The 20580-nt window shown below is 33.7% G+C and overlaps 1 protein-coding gene across 1 annotated transcript; it reads right to left on the reverse strand.

Moving 5' to 3' along the window:
• Window positions 1-625: 625 nt before the first annotated feature.
• On the reverse strand, window positions 626-1057 carry LOC145262906 (uncharacterized). The gene has a single exon (XM_080119839.1). It carries the CDS (start codon window positions 1055-1057, stop codon window positions 626-628), a length of 432 nt encoding a protein of 143 aa, XP_079975965.1.
• Window positions 1058-20580: the final 19523 nt, after the last annotated feature.

A 20580-nucleotide genomic window follows, 5' to 3' on the forward strand; every position in this document is an offset into this window, starting at 1 on the left:
TGCAACCCTAGATTTAGCTTGTAGCCTCCTGAGGTTGAAAGTTGATCCGTCAAACCTGTCCCTGATTCCAATGCCCACATCAGTGTCTGCAAAGGCATCTGTCAGCATCGCAGAGAACATGAGGCTGAACAGGGTGGGAGCGAAAATACCTCCCTGTTTCACTCCATTTGTGACTTCAAAAAGGTCAGAGGTCTCCCCACGATCTTGCAATCTGGCCATCATTCCGTCATGATTCTGATATATGATCGCAATGAATTTTCTAGAACACCCACACTTTGCCATTATTCTCCAGAGACCTTCTCTGCTTACATTGTCATAGGCTTTGGTCAGATCAACATAGGTGGAGTAAAGGTTTAAAGTTTGTCCTTTGTTTCCTGGAGCTGCCTGACGACAAACATCATATCAGTAGTACCACGATCCTTATGGAATCCACATTGGCTCTCCGGCAAGAGGTCATTTTCCAGATGAACTATGAGCCTGTTCAGCATTACTCTGGCCAGTACCTTGCCTGCAATGCATAGCAGGGATATTCCCCGGTGGTTGTCGCAGGCCTGGTGGTTACCTTTATGCTTGTATAAATGTATGATGGAGGTATCTTTGAAGTCTTGAGGAAGTACTCCTTCTGCTAGATAATGTGGAAAAGCTGATGCAGTTTTTCAGTCAGGGTCTCGCTACCCTCTTTATATATCTCAGCTGGGATAGAATCTGAGCCAGGCGCTTTCCCAGTAGACAGCAGGCGGATTGCTTTCTCAGTCTCTTTGAGGGTTGGGAGTTCATCCAATTCCTCGTTTACGGTAATTTGGGGGAGGCGGTCAATAGCCTCATCACTGATGGTAGAGGGACGGTTTAGTACACTTTTAAAATGGTCTGCCCATCTTTTCAGGATCACATCTTTGTCAGTGAGGAGAGTAGATCCGTCCGCACTAAGGAGAGGTGATGATTTGGATGGCGTTGGACCATAATTTTCCTTGAGACCATCATAGAAATTCTTCATGTCATTCCTATCTGCATAGATTTGAATTTCGTCTGCTTTCTTGCTTAACCAAGAATCATACATGTGTCTGAGCTTCAACTGAACGTTACTACGCAAACTTTTCCATATGCCCCTCTTTAGTTTGTATCTACTGCATATTCAATTAGTTAACAATTTCAAATACAAAAACGAACAAAATAATTATATCTCTATTTATATATATAAACATGTTTATATATTTTTATATTTAAATATGTGTATGTATTTATATATTTAAATGTGTATATATTTATATATTTAAACATGTGTATATATTTATATATTTAAATATGTGTATATATTTATACATTTAAACATGTGTATATATTTATATATTAAAATATCTGTATATCTTTATACATTAAAACATGTGTATATATTTATATATTTAAACATGTGTATATATTTACATATTTAAATATGTGTATATATTTATATATTTAAATATGTGTGTATATTTATACATTTAAATATGTTTATATATTTATATATTTAAATATGTGTATGTATTTATATATTTAAATATGTGTATATATTTAAATATGTATATATATTTAAATATGTGTATGTATTTATATATTTAAATATGTATATGTATTTATATATTTGTATTTGCATGATTAAATCCTAAATTAATCAACTCTTCATTATCAATTTCAGCATACAGCTGTTAAGCGTTACGGTGGGTAATGTGGGATATATTTACTTTAATTTAGTTTCATGCAAAGATAGGGGAAATGGGTGAAATATAAATGTTGCACAATATAAAATTTTGATGAATCATACACCAAGAGGTTATAGCATATCTTTTACAAGATATCGTGGCGAGATCATGTAACAAAGAAAAGTCTCTATGGTCGCTTTCCACGCATATTTGCAGTTGTTCGAAACTGACTTTTGACGCTGGCTTGATATGTATTACGACACGACAGGCCTACTGGACAAGTGTATCACAAAGGTCGGCGAAGAGTTGGAAGGCCTTATGTAATAATCACGAATCTTCTATAGGAGGACGCGTACCGCTTGGAATTGGAGCTTGGCAAAATGAGAGATAAAGAGATAAAGAGAGAAAGAGAGAAAGAGAAAGAGAGAAAGAGAGAGAGAGAGAAAGAGAGAAAGAGAGAGAGAGAGAGAGAATCATAGCGCACGAACTTCATGGAGGTTTCATTGTAAGTTGCTTCATGATTGCAACTTACAACAATAATTACAACTTGGCCTTTTGGCCAAGATCAAAGTGCAGTATCTGTCTTCAGATGCTGCACTTCATTTCTTGTTCTCTTTCGGTGGAGGAGCAGTCCTTCACGACTGAGACAATTTTTTTTATTTTTGTGCCTTTTGTCCACGTTAAAATCGACCCTGGTGTCTAACTCTGTCCCGTAGGGAGGCATTGTAAATAGTACAACAATAATGCGAAGGACTGCTTAAAAAGTTTGACATTATTTGATATGTCACATAAAAGTAATACATTTGTTTAAAGTAGCTGAGTGTTCCTGGCTAATATATTCGCCTTACTTAACGGGTGTTCGTGGTCAGAACTGATTTATCCTTCAGATCATTTGATTTGCTTTAATATTAATTTTTGTAGAATAATTCTAATTTTCAATGATTTTAATATTTAAAACGTGATATTTTCTACGAAAGGGATAGATTTGTTTTAAGTAGCTGAGTGGTCCTGGCTACAATATTCGATTAATAATCTAGTAAATAGTCTTACTGATCGAAGCTGTTATATCCTTCAGCGTGAGGCTTTCGACGTATCTTTCAAGACTCTCCAATTTGGTTTACCAGTTGGTATTTATGGCTTAACCAGCCAATCATATTCTTGTGATGAGGAAGAGGGTGTGTACTCATATGCATTACATTACTATTGTCTGACCAAATTCTTCAAAGATAGGTAAAGAAGAAGAAGAAGAAGAAAAAGAAGAAGAAATTACTACAGGTCTGTCATATGTTAATCATTCTTTGGTACTAAATGCGGCGTAGAAAACCAGTTACTATTTGGTGGATGGATAATACCTAGTTGCATTACTTAGTTAAACGTCGCTTTAGCTAAAATTAACATTTACGGTGCCAACCTTGAATTCGGCTATGCACAAGAGTCGCTAATGTAAATATGATGAATGACTTAATAGTGTTACCATAATAGCTTCGTTACATTTGCAAATATCTGCAAAATTAGCTAAAAAGCAAAGCAAACAAACAAAAACAGGAAAATATTCTGTAATAACCACAGTGGAGCATAGTGGGAGTTGATTAAAAATGGACCCTTTGAATTTATATTAGTCTCGATTTTTACCATACATATACAAGTACTTTAATGAAATGTGCTTTAGTAAACTCATAGTACTTGTGTCGTCAACGTAGATACTCCTTTCTAATTCGATAAGCAGAAAATCACACCCCTTTCACTATTCAAGTCCGAAGATACCAGGAAGCTTTCTACTTTAATAGCTTCTTCACTTGGACTGCAAGATTTGGAAATTCGTTCTGTTTTCTGCTTCCAAGACCGTACTAACACGCAGAAGTTCAACTGTAATGCAAATAGACATCGTGCTGCTCAACTCTTCATATAGTCCCCTGCAGACATGATCCCAAACAGTAGTACATTCCGTTCAAGTGGCGATATACATTATTTGAGGTAAATAAAAGTTTTTTAAAAAACCTACCGTTTCTGAACGTTCACAAAAAGCTCATATTCGTTCAAAATAATCAAGAACCAATATGAATTTCTCTACTTCCGCTATGATAAAAGGTGTGTGAAACCCGCCTTAAATCTAATGATAAACACTACTGCTTGTAAATTTTAATAAAATACATGTTTGCAACATGCAAAGTAAGCTTATTAGAGATATTAATTTTCCCTTTTGTAGCAGGAATTATCGAAATTTGTGCGCTGCTATTCATAAAAAATATATTCCCATGCGTAAATAGCTTTCTTTTCATGCTAACACCCCAAGTCTCACCCGGATAACAGTTTAATCTTTTCCAGTTTTGACTTGCGGTTACAGGATTATGCTTTATCTCCTTATATGTATCTTACACTTACATATTGTTATTCTGCTACAAACGATTGTCAGAGTGGTGTCCATCTTTTCTTTTTTCGGGAAGAGTCTCTTAAGCCTATGAAGTCATTTATAAAAATTGTATATTCTAATCTCTATCTCTCTATGACCTTGACCAGGGGATTTTGCGCTGAGACCAGGACAACCGATACTGAAATAGAGCGAGATATCTATAAAATCAGCAATTTCATCAGTTACTCCCGCAAATTTCTCGGTAGATGTATTCTCATTAATGGTTGCTTAAACAGTGTCGTATGTTAGGATATTGTTATTTTATTGTTATAACATTTATATTTACAAGGTAGACTTGTAGCATTATGCCGTATCTCTGTATCTTCTCTGTTCGTCACTTATTGTTTCTCTGCTTGAGAGACCCTTTATTGAGGAAGGTCTAAAGCCTATCAAAACGTCTAGAAATATCATATACTCTAATCGCTTTCTATAATCTTCAATGGCTTTGACCAGAGATTTTGTGTTTTGAGAATAGGACATCTGATATCGATAAAATTGTGATATCGGTAAAGTAATTTTACCGGTTATCCCGAAAAAATTCTCGGTAGATGTATTCTCGCTGCCTTAAAAACTGGGCAAATGCGGGAGGGGAATGTGACGTATTATATCGTTTTTTTTAACGTTTCCAGAAACGTCCTGGAGTTGTCTTAGAAAGTGAGAGAGTTTTATTGTCCCCTATAGTTTCCTTGTGTAATCATTGAGATATTTTTGCTGCCTGGAAATCAATATTCTTGAAATAATTTGTTCCTTGAGCGTTATAAATATATTTTTTCATCCGCGAGGAAATTATGTTATCCCTCAGCTTCATCTTTCGGTATCTTAGATATTGTTGCTTGATTGTCTTCTTTGGGAGGTAATTCTTCTAATTTGATAATAAATCTTTATTTAAGCGAAAAGTAATGTCCAATCTGCTTTAAAGTACCTCAGAGAGATATCATTAAGTGCATCTGTTTAGGCAATGGTGAAAAATTGGATTTTCAGCAGAAGAAGAAAAAAAAAAGAAAGAAAGAAAATTAACTAAAAAACGTTTGCCACTCGAAAGTTAACAGTTACTTAAGCACCCTCTACCCGCTACAGTCATAAATGGAATAAGAATGTTACTCATTAGACCGATTTAAAAGCGGAACAAAAAAACGCATGCGCATAAATAGGTCACTGAGAGAAACCAGAAATTGGAAGAAGAAAGAGAGAAAGAAAACGTTTACCTTTCCCGTGGGGAGGCATAGTAAATAGGTACACGAGTTAAAAATGTTCGTGGAACAGGCTATATATTTCTGCTTGAATATAAACGCAAAAATGAAATATTTCTTAACACTTTATTTGTGTTCAATATCTTACGGAATAATCAATTATCTTTATAATTGCTAAGTTATTTATGTTGCTCACTCTAACAAATAAAAAAGTAGAATATTTGATATTCGATTTCAGCAAGATTTGCAAGATTTAGTAAGAGTTCGAATTAATTTTTTCAGCACGTGGCACGTTGCTAAAACTTACCGTGTATTTCGATAGCAATACTGTACGCGCGGAAAAGAAAAAAAGTTAAAGAACTCTGGATCGGAAACAAAATAAAGATTGCTTTTGTCTTCACTGACCAAGGATAAAAAAAGATGAAGTGCAACATCAGAACAGATACTATACTTTGTTCCTAGTTAAAAGGCTAAATATGTTATTAACATGAAGGGCGACTCAATCTTTGTGTGCTTTTTATTGAACGGCAATAAAACATAGCTAAGATTTGGTAAACACGTCAGGCATTTACTGAGGTTTATTTCTACCAAATATATTTGGATTGCAAAAAGAATTGCGAATCTTATTAACGATTTCATAGACGGTATATTTTGGTCGGCTTGTATTTAATTCGGATATTTCATGTAAATATTTTTGTAAAAAAAATCTGTTTAAAATTATAGGCATATGTAAAATTTCAATAACAAAGTAACACAACGGGCTGTATATAAAACTAAATACGTATGTGTGTGTATGAAAGAACGAGAGAAAGAGAGAGAGAGAGAGAGAGAGAGAGAGAGAGAGAAAGAGAGAGATACTTTGTAAATAGTTTTAACTGCATCAGGCGAACAGAACCTATCATTAAATCCTTAGGCTAGTATTCCCAAGTTCCTCAGCCATGGCTGAGTAGAAGTTGTAATATCGCTTCTTGTTTCGGATAGTGAATTATTGGGCGATAGTAACGTCTTTGAAAAGCGCTGAGAACAATGCTAATAATTAATATACACATCGTTAAACTGACGAATGACAAAGATGCATAAAAACATGAATGTTATGAATGGGTCACCAGTTTGCAAGTGCAAACTCAGCAATGTGAATTTTGGAATGAAAGCGAGAAAACATGAATTAAGAACGCAATCTATTTATATCAACGATTTTATAGAGATGTAAAATATACTTTGAAAGTTTAAAGTTTGTTGAGAATTTTTAAAGTGTAAGATTTCAATAAGAGTTTATCTGCTATAATGCTTTGTCCTTGAACCAATCTCTCATCAGAAGAAATGTATAAGACGGTTAGTTTTAATGTTACATTATCTCCCCTCTTAGAGGAGGTCAAATGTCACACAACTCAAAACCGAATAAAATACAGAGACTTTTTGATACATACCTCGTGTCACCCATGCTTAATTACAGAAACACTTTCTGACTGATTCTCGTTGGAATTAAAGCTTGAATACGCATGTGTATGTGTGTGTGTGTGTGTAATCTATATATATATATATATATATATATATATATATATATATATAGGTAGATAGATAAAGAAAAATGAGATGCTTATAAATAGTTTTCACTACATCAGTTGTGTAGGTTAATTAATAATCTTTGTTAATTAAATATGAATCAATAAAGAAAACATATCTTATTTCTTTAAATTACCTTCATACGGAAAGTCATGTCAACGGTTGACAAAAGAAAATGAATCAATTAACAACAGAACATATTCTAGCCTTTACACACAGAGACGTAGAAAGACATGTCTGTTTATTCACATAATGACACACACGAAGAAAGGAAACCACACGTCATGCAGTCGTTTTATATATATAGTCAAAGGGCAGATAACTCCAAGTTATCCTAAACCTAAATCAGCACAAACCAGACAAGGGGAGGCAACTCTTCACATCATTAAAAACATTAAACATTAAACATTAAACATTAAAACATGACTGCAGTTAAAAAGTATCTCACATTAACAATTCCAACAAGTGCATCATGTGTACTGCCTCTGTTTGGACAGTACATGCAAACCACGTTTTCTATCGTTCGAGTTTCGCTGACTGAAAAAATAAAAGAGGTCCAACCGGAAGTAACGTGGTTTGCATAACCTTTTCCGGATGTCAGTTTCAGACTCTTTTACCGTTAAACTTTTCCATTTCATACCAATCTGTTACAATACCCCCTTCTCAGTAGTAGAATGCGCAAAACACGTTTTCTTTCATTCGAGTCTCGCTGACTAAAAAAGGTTAAAATACTTATCTGACACAACCCGAATCCGTGATATTCATACCAGTCGAGCATACGCCATCGACACAATCTGACAGAATCTTGGCTATTTTTGGGTAAGGAATGACCTTGAATCTGCCGAGTTGAATATAGTTTTAGATAATCCTAGGAGATTCACACTCAGATATTTATCTATTTTCTATCAAGTGAAGAAAGTTTATTGTTTATCTCCAGAGGCGCCCCTACCGGGAAATGCTAATGGAGTTGCCCAAACACTTTTTAAATGACCAGAGAGCCCCTCGTTTATGAGAGCTGACTTTGATTTTCCCCATCTTCCTAACCTTATGTCACATCTTCCTGCGGTAGGAAGGAAGTAAATAAAAAGGATAAAACAGGTACCAACGGAAGTCACGTGGCTTGCATAAGTTATTTCCAGTATCAGCTTGGAAGCTCTTTTTATCCCTAAACTTTTCCATTCCACATCAACCAGACTACTACTGTGTAATAATATTAATAAATGTATTTCATTCAGAAGATCACAATGAAATTAAGACACATTTACAGGTCCTCATAAGTATCAGTCTTTTCGTTATTATCACAAAATGAACACGTAATAATCGTTTATCTTTTACTGGCGGCATTTTCACGATTTTTCTACATCAATCTCTATAATTTACTGTTAATAATAATCTTCTTTCTAAAATAATAACTGTTTCTCAAGATCAATACTATACTTTTTTTAAAGTTCCATTGGAAGCTAAATATTCTTTAAACAAATAACAAGAATGTCTCTTTATTTATTTTTCTAAAACTATCTCAATCTAATTCTTTCTATAACAATAAATATTCTCTGCCTTCTTGGTCTATCTGCCTGTCTGCCTGTTTGCGTTTTTTTTCGGAATCTACTGGGTCGATCTGACTGAATTTTGTATTTGTTATGATGAGGTGTAGCGAACTAAGTATTATGATATCCATTTGATATACAATGATTAGTAAGCATTAGTCATCAAAATATCACATTTATTCAAAAGTTTTCTCGGAAACTACTGGTCGATCTGGCTGAAATTTTGTATGGAACTTTTTTTTATAAGGTGCAGTGAACTAATATTATGGTATCTTTGATCCACAGCGATTACTAGGGATTTATAGGGATTATTATTTTAGGAAAAATGAACACAAATTCAGCCATATTTAATCATCATTTTGCATAAAGCGTTTGTTCTAAATCAACAGGCTATAACTTTGTTCCGTTTTTAAAGGGCTAAAATGACTAGGTTATTTAAAATTGAACGTGAAGAGAAAATTCGATTTGGTAGCAATTCATTTTAAAATTGATAAAGTATGAATTTTAGCGACATATAAATCACAAATCACAATTAGCTGATTGGACAAATTTTATACTGTGTGCAGGATCGGACGATGGGATTGAAGATTAAGTTTTCCAAGAAGAAACAGGCTGGTCTACAAAAAATGCATGGAGAGCTTGTTGGCATTCACCGAGAGACGTCTTAGGCAATAAGTAATAAACTAATCTCTTGTCAAAGAGAGAAGGCAAAAACTTCGATATACGTATACCCGATTTAATTAAATTCAAACCATATGTATAAAACACTAATTCAGAAAGTTTTTCCAACATTGCAGTTTCTTCAGACTAAATTATGAAGAAAAACGGGGGAAAAAGGGAGGAGAAAACAATAAAAAGAAAGAAATATTGTGTTATGAACTTAATAAAGAAGAACTTAGTAGTAATCTTAACCTAATCTCGAACAACGTAGTGTCTTCCCGCTAGTAGATTGTATTGGCAGAATAAAATGTTATGTTGAAATCAAATAAATGCATATTACCAGTAATACAATGAAAGATATTTAACGGTGTATTACCGCGTTCGAAATCATTACTCTTACAGGCTTCAGTTCAATTAGATGTTGCCTTTCTTCAGGTATGTGATGCACCTATTTAATACATGTACGGGAGATGATTTCTTGGCCGAAATTTGACATAAGAACTTTACAAAACAATTTAGAAGCAATTTTTTAAATTTTTTATTTCCCACCCAATTTTCGTTGTGGAAAACAATACGTGGAAAACAATATCTTTCTTTACCAAACAAGGCGTATTGCCACATCCCAAACAAGGCGTATTGCCACATGAACGTAAAGAGATACTATTGGGGTCATGGATTTCTAGGAAAAACCAACAAAAATTACACACATACACACAAATATTAATAGATATGAGAATATGCTAAGGCATTTCGTGTTCGTACGTACGTTATCACTTATTACTCACATTTAAAAGATGATGGAATTCGATCAGCAAATTGTGATTGGTGATTATCATGTCGCTAGGATAAAATACGGACTTACCCACTTTAAAATGAATTGTTCTCAAATCGAATCCCGTCCATCCGTCCGCTAAACAAGTACAATTTTAAATATATACATTTCAAAAGTGATATTAATTTTATTGATTTGAAAGATATTTAACACACAATTATTTTTTACGCCGAGAAGACAGAGAACGTTTGTTGTTTTAGAAAGAATTAGATTAAGACAATTTTAGATAATAAAAAAAAAACTATTGGTTTTATTTATTTAAATAATATTAAGCTGACAATGACACTTATTTTTATGGAAGAGGATAGTGTTTTTTTTTCCTTAATAGTATTGATCCTGACAAACATTTATTTCAGAAGCAATATTATTGTTAACGGTAAATTATACAGATTGGTGTAGAAAGCACCGTAAAAACGCCACCAGTTAAAAACTATGTAAACAAAAATAACCGATTATTACGTGTTTATTTTGAACAATAATGAAAAGACTGATACTACTTGGGACTTGTGTGTATATTGGTGATCTTTTAGACCAACACATTTCAGGTGAAATCATTATTATGTATTCACGGGTTATGTCGAAATTAGTATAACTTTAAAAAATTACGAAAAATGATCCAGTATATGATGTGCTAGACATATTTTAAATAAAATATATGCCACAATTACGTCCCGAGATCTTGTGTTTAAAAATGGCGTTATGTATTTATTTAGCCCAAATTTTCGATTGCAGTTACTTCCCCTGGATTTTGCGAACTATCCAATATTAAAACATACAATAAACTATAAATCGCTAATTTCGATAACTTTTAATTTTATTCGTAATTAAATTTGTACTGGATTATTTTTCGTAATTTTTGGAAATTATACAAATTTCGACATGACAAGTAATGACGTAATACTGTTTTCACCTGAAATACGTTGGTTTGAAATATCACCAATCTACACAAGCACCATTAAAGTTACACAATAGTAGTCGAGTCCTTTAGTATGAAATAGCATTTTCGTCGCTAAAAGCGCAGATTGCATGAACGTATCTTAGGAGTATCAGTTTTTCCCCTTTTTCTCTCTACTGGCCTTATTAATCTAGTTTCATACGTGTATCCCTCCTCCTTTTGCACAATATATACCACAAACACACACACACACACACACACACACACACACACACACAAACAAACACACACACACACACACAAAAAAAAACCCTAAACAACAAATTTATCTTGAGAAACCCAACACCGAGTGACGACCTTCAAAACGGGGAACCTGTTCTCATATCCCTTTTCAAAATAATGGCAACCCTCGATGAAGACGACTGTCGATGGCTTCGTTGTGTGACAGGCTCATTACGAGATATTTTGAATTGGTCGAGCAATCGACAGTTATTGTGAATTCTCAGCTGGACTCCGAAAGAAGGAGAATATTGGCCGGGAAGGGAATCAATTTGAATGACGGGCGGTATTATTGGTCAGTCAAAGAAAGACTGTTCAATAGAAGGGTTAAACTATTTAATATATTGGAGGAAAGTCCGAACTGAGATGACAGAGATGTGGAAAAAGATCGGAGATAAGACGTCGACCGGATTTATGCAGAGAGAGAGAGAGAGAGAGAGAGAGAGAGAGAGAGAGAGAGAGAGAGAGAGAGAGAGAGAGAGAGCAAGATAAAGAGAGAGAGAGAGAGAGAGAGAGAGAGAGAGAGAGAGAGAGAGAGAGAGGAGGGTTGGGACTGGGAAAAATAAATAAAAATGGTGGTAGAGAAAAAGATGAGAGAGAGAGAAAGGCTAACAGACAGACAGACAGACAGACAGAAAGCCAGACAGTGTAAAAGAAACAGTGCAAAAAAAAAAAAAAAAATAGATAACAACGGGAGAGACTCACTTTGTTGATTGGTAGTCAAATTTAAGCTGAGCAGGCGGCATGGGTATGTGAGAATACTACAAATCACTAATATAGGTATTTGTGTGATTGAAATGTTGCGATATTAACACGAAAATTGACGGGAGAATGAACTTTGGCCTTTGACATGGCAATAATATCGAAACTTTAGAACTTGTAAAAATAAATTAAAGTATATATGTATAATGTAAACAAACTTCGAAAGGTCAAAAACATTTACTGTCTGGCAATCAAGTCTCAACTGTTTCGACCAATAAATTATGAGCACCTGCTGAGCGCATTGAAGCGTCAGTATGACGCCCGTGAGAAGAATAAAAGTTTTTATTAGAAAAAAAAGCTTTGAAAGGTCAGATAATTCTATTGGTGATTTGTTTTGTCATCTGCCAATCAAATCTTAACAGTTTAGACTGGTATATTATGGACACCATTGAAGTGCAAATGTGACGCTGCTGCCGAGAGAAGGAGCACATAGAAATGACTATACTACATAATTAACAAATCATCATATAGTCAAGGTAAGTGCCATGAAAAAGTAAATAATATAGTTGCCCATATTCACCTTATAATGTTAGGTGTTTTGAAAAGTGATAAGAAATTAAAAAAAAAATAATATATTTAGATCGAGGATTGAACCCTGATATCGCAACCCGCTAGTGAATACGCTTACAATTATGCTAAATCGGCAGGTAACTGAGTGTCATAATCAACCATTAATACTTTCTTCCAGTAAAATTTGTCTCATCCATATTTGTTTTACACATACATTTTTCTAATAAGTTATTCCATATTTTTATTACTATTACGATCACTACATATCAAGAGCAAGAGCAACTCGAGGATAAAGTTTAATGAGACAAGAATGATAGTCACCTGAAAGTTGAGGAACACTATGGAAGTAGTAACAGTGATCAATGGCATAAATTACCTTTGATTATATTTGAATTGATCGATGACAAGAATTTGATAATATTGGATTTGAAGACGACCCAATAGTAAACAGTACAAATGCAGTTTCGCAACAATGTGTTCCGTATTTACATTAAAATAACTAAAATTAATCAAATATATAATAAATATATAAAATAACTGCTGTTACCCGAGAAAATGGTCATAAAGACACTCGGAAAACAGATTTAGATAGAACGGAATATATTGTACAATAAAGAAAAGCTTGTCGACATTTTCTCGATTGTAAGACAATCTCTAATCTCGCGTTAGGTCGCGATAATTCCACACGAGAGTATTAAATTCGGAGTTTTTTTTAACGTATAGAAGAGTACATTATGAGTGAATGGGTAAATCCCCATACCCTCCTCCTCCCAAGCCTTTACTACGCAAGTGGTACTACTACCTTTTCTTTTTTCGATCGATAGTTAAAGGATACGTGAACTTCTTTTCCTTCCCGATCGGCTGTTTGAGGTGGTTCAATGTCGAAAGTATCATGTTTCGTCTGAATGGCCTCTTCTACTTTGTAAGGTGCATAGCTGAGACAATCCAAAAGACGCTTTCTTATTTGATTAAAGTGTCCTTTATGCGTGAATTTAGGAATTTAAATGATGTATACCATATTTCCGATTCTTTTGTCTATTGTACTCAATTCATAGGAAAAATGTGTCGTTTTTTTTTTTTTGAAGTTTTGTAGAAAACTTTTTCCTCATGGTTCATGGCGTTTCTTAGGCAAAGTAGAAGTCATTCTCAATTTTGTTTACTTTGGTAACAGTTTTTCAACCACGGGTCTTATTTTTCACTGGAACATAGTCTCTATTGAGGATAACGCTGATCGTGAATAAGGATTAGGTGTGATCCTATAGACCTGTAGAAACTGGTGTCGTGCTGTTTCTGTATGTGTGCCGCATGCTTTTTTGAGTGCTCGACGTGTTGACGAAGCGTTCCGGTTGTCCGTTTGATCGCGGGTGCTACTGGGATGTTGTGACATGTTTAATTTGAACCGTCTTACAAAACTCCATGACGTCAGTGGACATAAATTGTTGTTACTAAACAGTGGACAATTCCAAACCGGGTAAATAATTAATGGATGAAATACTGAACTACTCATATAATGGGTCTCTTAAATCTGAGTACTTGTGACCATTTTGTGAAGCTGTCCACCACAATTTAAGTAATACCAATCCTCTAATGGAACTGCAAAATCTACATGAATTCTAGACCAGAGAAGTCACTTTTTAGTTTAACAGAAAAAAGTCAACTCATGGATTTTTCATTTATAAATGTTTATGCGTTGAAAAATCTTAATATCTTTTTAGAAAGATCCTTCAGAATCTTGCAGAGTTCAGTGCAACTTCCATAGTTGCTTCCTAGTCCTATGGTACTGAATCTATGGTACCGACTCTTTGAATGATTCGTTTTCTAATGTTTTTGGAAAACTATTATGCTCGTTCGAATACTATGTTGCAATGGCGATGTTACTGAGGTGAATCCTTTGAATACTGCGTTGTTAGTTCGAATACCTCGTCGCCAATTTTTGTAACCCTAGAAAAAGGATCATAAAGACATACTCGAACAACGGGTTTAGTTAGTATAGAATATATTGCACAAGAAAGTAATACAAAGAAAAGATTGTCGGTCTTTTCCGACTGTTAGTCATTTCTGTAGTCTTGCGTTCGATCGCGATAATTCTTCATGACAGAATTAGACTCGGCGTTTTTACGATGATTAGAAGAGTTCATTACGAGTGAATGATTAAGTCCACATAATAATAACAACATATAAATGTTCATCATTTAAAGGAATATTGTAGCATTATTTTCTTAATCGTGATTATTAAGACATGTTTACATCATTCTACGTATTTATATGTATTACTTCGTGCACCCACAGAAAATGTTATAGAGATATCTCTCTCTCTCTCACAAACACACATATATATAATATATATATATATATATATATATATATATATATATATATATATATAGAACTGATATGTAGTTTACTTGAAGCATTGTGTGGGATAGGTATGTAGTAGAGATTTAGAATGCTATCACAATGCGAGGAATGAGATATAGTCGGCGTTGGTGAGAGAAAACGAAAACAAGTGGCGATTTACAAATCAATAAGTACATACATATATATCTATATATACATATATTTATTCAGTTGTATTAAATACAGATGTCTTACTTGTTATGTCTGTGACAATATCCATAATATATTTCGGAAAAAGTTCCCTTTTCAAATGGTGGACGTGACAGATCGATTCAAAACATGCTAGATGATGGAGCGGAAAATGAATTGAATGGCTGTGTGGAGCCTCGGAGCAAATGTAAGGAGGGGGTTTATATGTATAGCGTGTTTTAGGTAATTAACATATTTTTTGTTCTTTTTTTTAATAATTTTTTATTTCATATATATATATATATATATATATATATATATATATATATATATTAGTTTATAACTTGTTGCAACAAATTATAAACTAAAAAAATATATATATTAAAAAAAATTTATATAAAAAAAGAACAAAAATATGTTAATTACCTAAAACACCTTTTTGCAACAAGTTATAAACTAAAAAATATATATATATACAAAAAAATTATATAAAAAAAGAACACACACACACACACACATATATATATATATACACACACACACATACATATATATATATATATATATATATATATATATATATATATATACTAGAATTTCGGCCCGGCGTTGCCCGGGTGTTTGGAGGTGTATGCTGAGCAAAAAAAAAAACGGTCAATTTTTTTTTTTAACTTTGACCCCTATTATAACTCTTTAACATTTATTGTTTTTGGCTCAAATCACGTTATTAAGTTATTCATGTCCAAGGGACCTATATCTAAAATTTCAAGTGTTTAGACCCAAAATTGTCGGATGAGTTTGGTAGAGTTCTCAAAGGTCAAATCGTTGAACTTTGACCCCTTAGCCAAATTTCTGGCCGAAAACCGATCATATGTATTTTCCCAAATCTCAGTACCCTGTATATCAAATTTCGAATCTGTAGACTAAAAATTGACAGAGTTATTGCGTAGGGAAATGTACACAGACAGACAGACAGACAGACAGATAGACAGAAAGTAGTGGTGTAGCTTGACGGATGTTTTTTGTCAAAGTTTGGCGGGGAGCGTTGAATGAAGGTCAAACGAGTACTTACCGTGAAAAAGGACTGTCCGTGGGTGGTGAAGAACCACATCCTTCACAAGAGTATTCTGTTAATACACATGTGCATAGACAGTACACGGCTGATCTAGAGGAACAAACTTTGAACAAACATTTTTCTGTTCTTTTCGGGTAGAGTAGTTCCTAGTGTGATCATTAACAAACATGCTTCAGTGGAGAGAACATTACAGCTTTGCGAAAGATAATTATTAAAAAAAAAAATAATGTGGAGAACTGTAAAAGTGTAAAGTTTTGATGAGTTCTATATTTATCAAACACTGAAATTCCCCTTAATTAAGTATACTTTGCTTAACCACATATGTGATGGCACGACAAAATGATCGACTCTTAGCTTAAAGACTATGATGGTGTCTTGAATTCTTTTCTTAAGCACGTAGCGAAGCTCAACAGTGTTGTGGCTAAAAAAATTAATGAACGAAAGTACTAATAAGATCAGTCACTGATCAACAACAAATTTATTGTCTACGTTTATTCAACTCATTTAGGACGTATCTGATGATCTGAATCCAAAGATCACATTGGTTTTGCTCAATCAGGTCAAGTTTTAAGCTATTACCACATGCGTTTTTTTACGTTTTTGTTTCCGTGTACGCATGTGTGGAGTATTTTAGAAGAAGTGGAACTGAAATCATGGAAGGCATTTGTTCTGGTAGTGAAGAACTTTCTTGACAACAATGAGGCCAGAAACCATGCAGGACTTGTCAGCAACATGCTGATTGCTTTCAAAAACCTGGGCAGCAACGTGGCGTCAAGATGCACTACATATGTTCACATATGAACCGGTTTCCTGAGAACCTGAGTTCAATGAGTGACGAGCAGAAGGAGAGATTCCATTAGGATCTGAAAGAGATGGAGACTAAGTCTCAGGCTCGCTGGGATGCAGTAATAGTGGCTGACTACTGTTGAAATCTGAAGAAAGACTTCCCTGCCACTGAGCATTTTAGGAGTTTGAAGAAACGTAAGTTCAAGCCCTGAAGTCTGAAAAAAGATAAAGCAACATGCAATGAATGTGTACTTACTTTCATAAATACCTACTATTCAGGTAATCAATATATGTTGTTGGCAAAACATTTTTTCTCTTGATAAACATATTTAGCATGATATGTGTTGACAAAAATCATCTGATGATAGCACAAAAGTGTAATAGATTTTGTCACAAGATCTGATTGTTTTTTTTTCAAATCAACTTAGAACAAAAACCTGACCGAATGGAGAGAAACAGATGCCATTTCCTGATTCAGCAGTGCTAAAATACTCTAAATAAGTTGTAGAAATCTAGACAACATTAAAAAAGTAACAAGAAAAATGTTTCCCAGTGATCGGTAGATATTATAATTTTCACTATTTGTAAATAAGAAGTATTCATTAATTACGTTTTAAATTAAGGCACAAACAATTACCTCCCTTTATTGATAGCGTCAATTATCTATATATATTCAGGCGTTTTCTAACGACTTTGCAGTAACAGTAGTAATTATAGCTTCCTATTTACATCATTCCGTGAAAATAACCGCAATAATAATTATAAAAAATCTATTGAAATGAGTGAAAATCAATGATCAAACAAATATGACCTTACTCCTAAATACAAGAATCATTTCATTTTTTAACTTCGCTAAGTTATGTTTTCTGTCAAGTTTCTTTGTTTGTGTACAGCCTACTGTTCACATCCAGTCGTCATTAAAGTTGGACCAAACATCTGTCATGGTCTAAATTAGAACTAGTTCAATGTTGGTATATCTAGGTCAAAGGTCAAGGTCAATGTCACGGAAACAGTAAGAGTCACACTTTTCCTGATTACTTTGTTCATTGTAGACACTCACTACTTGTTGTTACTTGCTTCATATTGTAACCAATGAAGTCCTGCATCTTATATGACCTTAAGTTTCCACCTAAAACCTGAAAAGTTCAGTGAAGCTGAAAATGTTTATGGAATTTCAACTTCGTATTTTTACAAACTTGATATATAGATCTGATGTTTGCCGATAACATCAATAATTTCAGCCTAGTCAGATAAATAGCTTTTGAATTATCAACGTCTCCATGGCATAACTTCGGGAATACTTCATGCAATATGGAGAAGTAAACCCCAGATAAGACTTTGGCCTATCCTTACGTTGTCAAGCAAAGCTATGCAGTTTCACAATTGACTTTTGTCGTACATTTTAACAATTAGCACAATAGATTCCACGAGGTGGAAATACTTTATGTATGGAATGCGATGTAGAAGGGGAAACAAGGCTAACATTAAGAAATATTCGGTTACGCTTGGCTTTACTCGGGCGATTTATTAGCTACCATTGTCCAGCGGTCATTTTTTTTTTATTTGCAATGTTTCATTGAGAAGCAACAACGTTCCGTAACGATAAATTGGCAAACGTTCAAACTCATTCTGTGATCTCTCTTCCGCTTTTGTTGTTTTGTTTTACATGGTTTCCTTTCGTTTCTAAATTCATAAAGGACGGTTTCAATGAAAGAAACCAGATCGATGCCGTCCATACATTTAGGGTTGAAAATTAAACTTTTTATAAGATCCGTTTTTTTCATATCTGAAAAGCCCTAGACCCTAACCTTAACTAGTGGATAACGCTTAAAGTTAGTCAAACTGATGGTTTCAATAAATATTAACTAGCAAATATATGTTACGTAGTATATCACCACCTTCCCTTATGAAAGAAAAAAACTCCTTGAGAAAATGGTATCATGACAACAAAAACATACTATACTACCCTTAACCAACCTCCCCCAAAGAGGAGTTCATTCCTTGGAGAATGGTATAATAGCCACAGTACGTATATAAGACTACCTCTTCTCCCTACTCCAAAAATAAAAAGAGAAAGTGATGTCTGGGAAAATGGTATCATGACGAATGAGCATATACTATATTATTCTCAAATAGGAAGATAATTATTGGAATGATAATATCATGACCGTAGTATTGATGCTACATTACCCCCCCCCATCTTCGAATAGGTAATGCTTGGAGAACGGTATTTACGTCCTAAATTAAGCATTGAAAAATAGTACATTAATTTTAGCATAGTAAAATGAATTAGTAAGCGACGGTAGTACTATAATACAATATTAAATGAATAGTACTTTTTCAAGCAGATAGATACGGAATCATATTACTAATAGATACGTGAAATACTAAAAGGATCAGTTTTATGAAAATTGATGTGTCGAGTTGAATAATTGCTATAAATACGAGTTTATAGGTTGGATTAAATCAAGTATGATGAAGAATGCAATTTTCCTAGTTTGTAACGCAAAAAAACCCCAACAAATTATCATTTTCATAGGTCTTTCACATTTAAGTTTAAATTAACATTTTAGTAAATATGCCATATATATCTACCTGAATTAGTATAGTGTAAATCTATCACATCAAAGTTCGAATTACCATTTTCTTAGCTCTATCACATTCAAGTTTGTATTAGCATTTTTTTTAGGTTTGTCTTATTCATGCTGTAAAAACATTTTTCAGTTTGTTACATTCAAGTTTGAACTAGCATGTGAAGGACTTAACCGCTACGTGTCACTACAGACACCCTACTTATGACGCAATATCCTGACATGTAGCATTAATTTTAAACTTTTTCTTATGATAGAATTTTTCACTACCCTAACCGTATGCTTCCTCTAATTTTATTTGAACACTATTTTCTCATAGCTGTATATAATCTACACCATTCCGATAGTACAGAATAGTATGTCACAGAAAGACTGCTCTGAGACTGTTTCGAGACTTCATCCTAACTCTATACACAATCTCTAGAAGAATCTATATATTCTTGAAATAGGGCAGATTACCATCACGTCATAACACAACATAGAAGCATAACTATTGACATTTTTTAACAATATTTAGAAGAAAACAATAAATTTATGTTGCATAGCGTTGCGATTGTTGGACAACAACTAGTCAGCGCACCTCATGGCAGAAGTTTTGTTGACATGTACTAGAATGCGTAGTGATGTCAGTGTGTAAACGTCATCTGCCCCAATTTTTTCCTTTGTAACAACCGTAGTCATAATCAGTTATTTTTTTTCCGTCTCTATAAAGCCGTCGTAGTAATGTTTATTTTAAAATTTTCATAGCAGAGATTGTAATAGTTGTTCCCTCGATGAAGTACTTAAACACAACTACACATTATTCCAGTCTGTGTCATAATTAGTTCGTTGCATCATTTTAGTATATGTTTACATTACACGGTAAATTCATATTACTTGAAGTGTACAATAATATTATATATTATTCAACATCGCCAATCTCCAAATTTAACACTCAAGACTCTGTTCCTAGCTTATTCTTTTCTACGTTCTTCTCTTATGTCACAACCTACTTTGACACGTTAGTACTTTCAACACGTTCGTTAAACTTCTAATATAAATTTATACGCAAATATTTTCTCTTCATGTAAATAATTTTAAAGTAGAAAATTCCTTTCTGAGCAAGATAGTATATACTATGTGCCATCTTACTAAATTTGATCGCTTACTACGATAAACATTGAGACTTATTTATTAAAAAAAAATTACTTATTGAAATAAGTTGTCGGAGCATATAAAGAATACTATAATGCATTATTTGAAACCTTTCAGATAAGTAATTTGTATATATATATATAT

The sequence above is a fragment of the Euprymna scolopes genome, chromosome 3, assembly GCF_053919585.1.
Source record: "Euprymna scolopes isolate OS-2025 chromosome 3, ASM5391958v1, whole genome shotgun sequence".
In the NCBI taxonomy this organism is placed as follows: domain Eukaryota; kingdom Metazoa; phylum Mollusca; class Cephalopoda; order Sepiida; family Sepiolidae; genus Euprymna; species Euprymna scolopes.